The sequence below is a fragment of the Carex rostrata genome, chromosome 2 (assembly GCF_964058835.1).
Source record: "Carex rostrata chromosome 2, lpCarRost1.2, whole genome shotgun sequence".
NCBI lineage: Eukaryota > Viridiplantae > Streptophyta > Magnoliopsida > Poales > Cyperaceae > Carex > Carex rostrata.
Window position 1 is genome coordinate 10,079,896 of NC_135919.1, and position 5,482 is coordinate 10,085,377.

The 5,482-nt window shown below is 36.4% G+C and overlaps 1 protein-coding gene across 2 annotated transcripts; it reads right to left on the bottom strand.

The window, feature by feature from the left end:
• Nucleotides 1-834: 834 nt before the first annotated feature.
• LOC144573795 (ras-related protein RABE1a) lies at nt 835-4,626 on the bottom strand. Of its 2 annotated transcripts, none has more exons than XM_078323547.1 (9): nt 4,490-4,626; nt 4,224-4,365; nt 3,627-3,699; nt 3,434-3,534; nt 3,037-3,102; nt 2,832-2,929; nt 2,664-2,726; nt 2,096-2,188; nt 835-1,131 (listed from the first exon to the last, which is right to left on the bottom strand). In XM_078323547.1, exons 2-9 carry the CDS (start codon nt 4,294-4,296, stop codon nt 1,048-1,050), a joined length of 651 nt encoding a protein of 216 aa, XP_078179673.1. In that variant the 5' UTR covers nt 4,297-4,365; nt 4,490-4,626; the 3' UTR covers nt 835-1,047. The 2 variants fall into 2 exon arrangements, with proteins under 2 accessions (XP_078179673.1, XP_078179679.1); XM_078323553.1 differs by having other exon boundaries at nt 4,485-4,619.
• Between the last annotated feature and the right edge of the window lie 856 nt (nt 4,627-5,482).

Below are 5,482 nucleotides of genomic sequence, written 5' to 3' on the forward strand. Positions count from 1 at the left end.
AATTATAGGTTATAAAATTAGAAATTATAAGTCAAAGTATTGAAAAGTACAAATTAAAGCATTGTTTTTTATCGAGTATCTAATTAGTTAACGGATTTAAACCCGATTAGTTATTTAAATCCGATTGCCTCCTGATGAAAATCCGAGGTCCACCCCTGTCTGGCACCGTGGTATAATACTACTATTTTAAGGCAGGAATCTGCTCTCGGTCCCATGATTTAACTAGTTCAACTTAACTGGTCTATCAAAAGAAAAGGTTAGAAAAATTAAATGCTTACATCAAATGAAGAGTTGAACAAATAAATTCTAATAGTTAATCTGTATCTACATCATTACTTCATTACGTGTGTATTTATATTTCCAATTTGTAATCTTTTCAGTTTGTTTTGTACATTATCAAGATATTGAGAAAATGAAATTGAAAAGTAGGGGTGCTTATTTTCCAAATAAATCGACATTTTAATTTGATAAAAAGCAAATTCAAAAAAGTAAAACTTGTCTGAGCCAACCTGATCTGAATTCGAGCTTTAGTCGTTTCATTTCTTCCGTGTTTAACAATAGGTCGTAATTGACACACAGCATATCCTTTTATGTTGACACTTCAAAATGAACAATTAGAATTGCATGTGCGCAAACTACAAAAGGACCAAAACGTACGAAATTGAATTCACCTCGCTTGAAGTTTACTACAAAACAGCACTCATTGAAAGACCAAAAGAAAAAAGAAAAAAAAAAGGGAAAGATAAACGCAGTGCACACTTACCTAAAAACACTGCTGTCACCGGTGAATCCTGAATGGCAAAAGAAAACACAAATACTAAGGAGATTCACCAATTGCAAAAACTACTACATCACATAAAAACCAAAAGTAGTTGTTGCAAAAGAATTGGAGTTTAGTGTAGAAACTACAAGCACAAGAAACGTATAGTCATAATAAGATTCGAGTACAAGGAATGTGATTTCCCTATAGCATGCAAATTAGAACAACAAATAGTGTGTCACATTTTAACCATCATATCCAATCATCGCTCGGTTCTTTAACGTTTCTTAAGAACCACAGCAAGCTGATCTTGTCGTAGCTGTAGTCTCGGCTGCCCCTTGGTCTGGTTTATTAATCTTAATGGTCTTTTCCTGAAAGCACATGAAAAATATGAAAATCACCATTTCCTAGTGTAATACTTTCAGGCTTTCTACCATACACCTTACAAAAATAGGAATTTACAAAGACCCCTTCCATTCATTATCTCTAAAGCAAATCAATTTAACCGTATACAAACGTAGAGAAGGATTAATAGCTAGTTTGCATGGAAATCCAGCAGAAATTAACAGGTCACGGCATCAAAAACACGGTTTCTCCCTGGATGGGTGTGCACTACAAGAGAGAGAGGACTGCAAAGATTTCAAAAGAAAAGAGAGAGAGGGGAGGTCCGGCCCCCAGAAATACTGGCATATGAGATAGCTCAAGAGAGTGAGCTATGGAGACAATACTGTTGAAAAATTGTTTTTTTTGTTTTTTTGGAAATTTCTGTTTTTATCCTCCTCTTCAATTTTTTATGGTGATTGTTTTTTTGCTGTTTTTTAGGCTATTGGGTACTTAGAATGGTCATTGCATGTAACCTATGTGGAAGGTGCATGATTGAGTTGTAATGAGACTGTTTAAATTTTTCTAATACACGTTGGCAGCATCTGCCAATTTTTCAAAAAAAGAACAGAGAGAGAGAGAGGGAGAATGGGGCAGTAGCACAGTTGGCTAGGAAAAGTTTCTAGGGCTGTTGGATGCCCAAAGGTCGAGGGATTGAGCCCCTCACAACCTTGCAGCCTCTGCGAAGATTTCAAAGAGAGAGAGAGAGAGCAGGGAGGGGGGACATCTGACTAGACCTGAAAAACCTAATAACACGAGAATATTGCGAATACTTAAGCCTGACTATGACCTAACTGGTATAATACCAAACACCTTAAGCAACTTCAGCCTGATCAAATTGAGATCCAAGATTAACTTACACTGAAACAAATTTATTTACTTGAATCTAAAACCATGTTTGACCCAGCTCAAATCATACAGCCTGTCAAGAGAGACAAAAATAAAAGGTCATACCTCAGGTTTAGCATCCGAATCAGCCAGCCTCTGCTTGATATCTCTAGCTATAGAAAAGAACACCTGCTCCACATTTAAATTTGTCTTTGCACTCTGCATACAAAAAAAAAATGAAACAATTCAATATAATAAAATGGAAAAGAAAAATAGGGTAGAACTTGCTGAATTATAAGGACGCGTTGAAAATTGGTCTCTATTGTTGTATTGCTGTTCAACTCCGCCTATGTAGTTTCTACGCAGCCTGTCCCAAGCCAGGGAAAAGGAGGAGGGTTCATGATAGACTTGGCGAGCCAGCAGTAAAAAAACAGCCTCTTTATTGAAATAAAACCCTCACGAATTTGGCAGTAGTACTAGGATGGGTGACCTCCTGGGTAGTCCCTGTGTTGCTGATTCCGGTTGGGTTTCATTTCTAGCCTACCCCAACTTGTTTGGGAGTAAAGGCTTTGAAGAAGAAGAATTGTTGTATTGCTGTTCAGTGCTTCACACCTGGTGCTCATATGAACCAGGTACAGATCAAGTAAATAATTCCTGTTACAATTCAAAATATATGTAAAAGTAAATTGCTTACAGTTTCAAAAAATTTAATGCCATACTCATCAGCAAGAGCTTGCCCCTTAGCAGTTGGAACAGCCTGCATTTCAAAAAAAAAAAAAGAATAACCAGAATAAAAAATATAATCAACAATCCTAAAATACGCCTCATAACAAAATAAATAAACCAAACAAATGAAACCCACCCTTTTGCTTTCGTCCATGTCAGCTTTGTTGCCGACCAGGATTTTGTTGACATTGTCAGAAGCATGTTGTTCAATGTTCCTAATCCAGTTTCGAATGTCTGCATAGTCACATAGGTTCAATTAGCAAACTATTTCTTCAGAAAAATGCAAATAAATAGGTTGTAAAATCCAAAAATGTAAAGATATTATCAAGAGAAAGCAGCACTGTTGAAAGACGACTCGTCAGTCACATCATAAACAAGCAAAATTCCCATGGCACCTCTGTAGTAGGCTGCAATGAAAAGAAAATCTTAGTTAGCCAACATCTAATTTAAACACACCAATTTAAATGTTGCACTACAGTCTGCAGAAATGACCTATGACCCATACAAGATCTAAGTATTGCTAGCAAATTGAACATAACAGGCTGAAAAAAAAAATTGGTACTAGTATAAACTGGTAGAATAATACTGTGTTGCTACAAGCATGTGCCTGGGCCAAAGGATCAGAACTAATCATGCCTGAGTTTTGTATTTATTTCCTTTTACCGGTTGTCACATACTTGTGTTAAACACTAGAAAATAAAAAAATTGAATATATTTACATAAAAGAGGAACACGTACCAGTAGTAATAGTTCTGAAACGTTCCTGGCCAGCCGTGTCCCAAATTTGAAGCTTGATGCGCTTGCCATCCAGCTCAATTGTTCTAATCTTGAAATCAATTCTACAAACAAACAAACAAACAAAATCGATTGAAATAAACACCGACAAAAAAGAAAAAAGAATACTAGAAAGAATTGATTAGAAACTACACACCCGATAGTGGTGATGAAGCTGGTGGTGAAGGATCCATCGGAGAATCGCAAGAGAAGGCAACTCTTACCAACACCTTGAGTCAAACAGAAGCACAAGTATTATTCAGTTCAACATGAATCTAGCATACTAAATTAGAAATTATTCCCCAAATCAACTTATTCAACTTTTTCAACTCCACTAATATGGTTTTAAATGTACAGATTGCTCTCAAATAAACTCAAATCCAATATGCCCCAGGGTCCTCAATTCTGTCTATAAAATCCCCGCCTAAGCATTAAGAGGTGGTCATTTCTTGACCTAATAGTTTTACCAATGTACTGAGAAGAAACCGTTCTAGTGGTCAATCAAAGAGAATGTTATCTCGACTCGAATTGATAACAAAAATGTACACGAGGAATAATTTTTTTAATTGGCATGATTCAAATAGATTAATCCAAAAATAAGATTCCTCAAATTTGATGATTAGTAATAGCGCAATTATCCTAAAATTCTAACAGGATCCACTATAAGCTACTCAAATGGTACAAAAATCCATCGATTGAGAGTCAAAATCGAAAAAAATAGGCATTAGACAACAAAATAATTCACAATCCATACCGCTGTCACCGATCAGGAGGAGTTTTATGAGGTAATCATAATCCGCTCTAGCACGCGCAGGTGGTGCCGCCATCGCAAATCAATTACTAAATCAAAAGATGCACGACAACCCTCGATCTAATAACAATCCCTCGCTCCTGAGCTGAAACTCCAGATCAAACCAAAGTCAAACTACAGATCGAATCGATCGATCTACGGATCGACCAAAGAAAAGGGGAGCAAAGATTGATTGAATCGGAGAGAAGGAAAAAATGAGTGTACCGTACAAGGGATGTAAAGGGGTCGTGAGATGGCACGTCGATTGAAACGGTCTAAATAACTTTATTTTAAGTCTAAGATTTGCGAACACAAGCTGTAATAGTTTGATCGATTCTTACACAGATTTTCTGAGTCCCCATCAACCTCTACATTAACGCACCATTTGAGTTTATCTTCTTACCGTCCGATCATAATTCGGTATGCACAGGACTCTTTAATATTCGTGCGGATTTACATTGAACGGTTTCGATCTAAACATAAAATTGGAGTTAACTCAGTGGATACGAATTCAGATTTTGTTGCAATAGCCTGTGTCGACCTCTTTCTTTTCTTCTCTTCGATCGAAACTAGATCGCTTCTCTCAGTCTCAGGTCCCAACGAGATCGAATTCGCTGTATCATCTAAGAATTACTAAAATTTTGTGTCGATGCTAGTGACACAAGGGACCTACAAAATTTTCTATTTGTTTTGCGTGGTTGTTCGGATGTCCCACATGTCAGTAAAAGACAATACAGTTTTACGTTCTGCGCGGCTTTATCAAATTAGGTCTTTAGTCTCAACGCGGTTTGATCACCGCCCGGTGCATTTTGAAGTTATTGTTTTAAGCACGCAATGCTTTATACTAATAGCTGATGTGGCAGTATTTTATTGGTGAAAACCATTTTCTTCCTTCAACTTCCAGGCATTAGTATTAGTGCGTGAGAAACAAGCACTACATTTTGACCAACTTCTTTTTATCTTTTATCCATTTTCACAACTTAATGGCTAATTACATGATGCCAAGTGGAATAGAATTTTTCTCTTTTTTTCTTTTGTAAGATTAGTTGCATTAAGAAAGAAATATGATGCTATTTCTTTTGAGAAAGAAATATGATGCTATTTCTTTTGAGAAAGAAATATGATGCAGGCGTTATTAAGCGCAAAAAAAGAAGAAAGAAAGTTGTAATTAGGGAATTCCAGCTGCCAACTTACATATCAGGTTATACCTATAATAGGCCATA

Excerpts from the sequence above, each read along its gene's own strand:
- LOC144573795 (XM_078323547.1), bottom strand. The coding sequence starts at position 4,296 with ATGGCGGCACCACCTGCGCGTGCTAGAGCGGATTATGATTACCTCATA. Across the intron at positions 3,700-4,223 it reads CCTCCTGATCGGTGACAGCG|GTGTTGGTAAGAGTTGCCTT; the intron begins GTATGGATTGTG and ends GTTTGACTCAAG. Across the intron at positions 3,103-3,433 it reads TTTCAGAACTATTACTACTG|CCTACTACAGAGGTGCCATG; the intron begins GTACGTGTTCCT and ends TTTTCATTGCAG.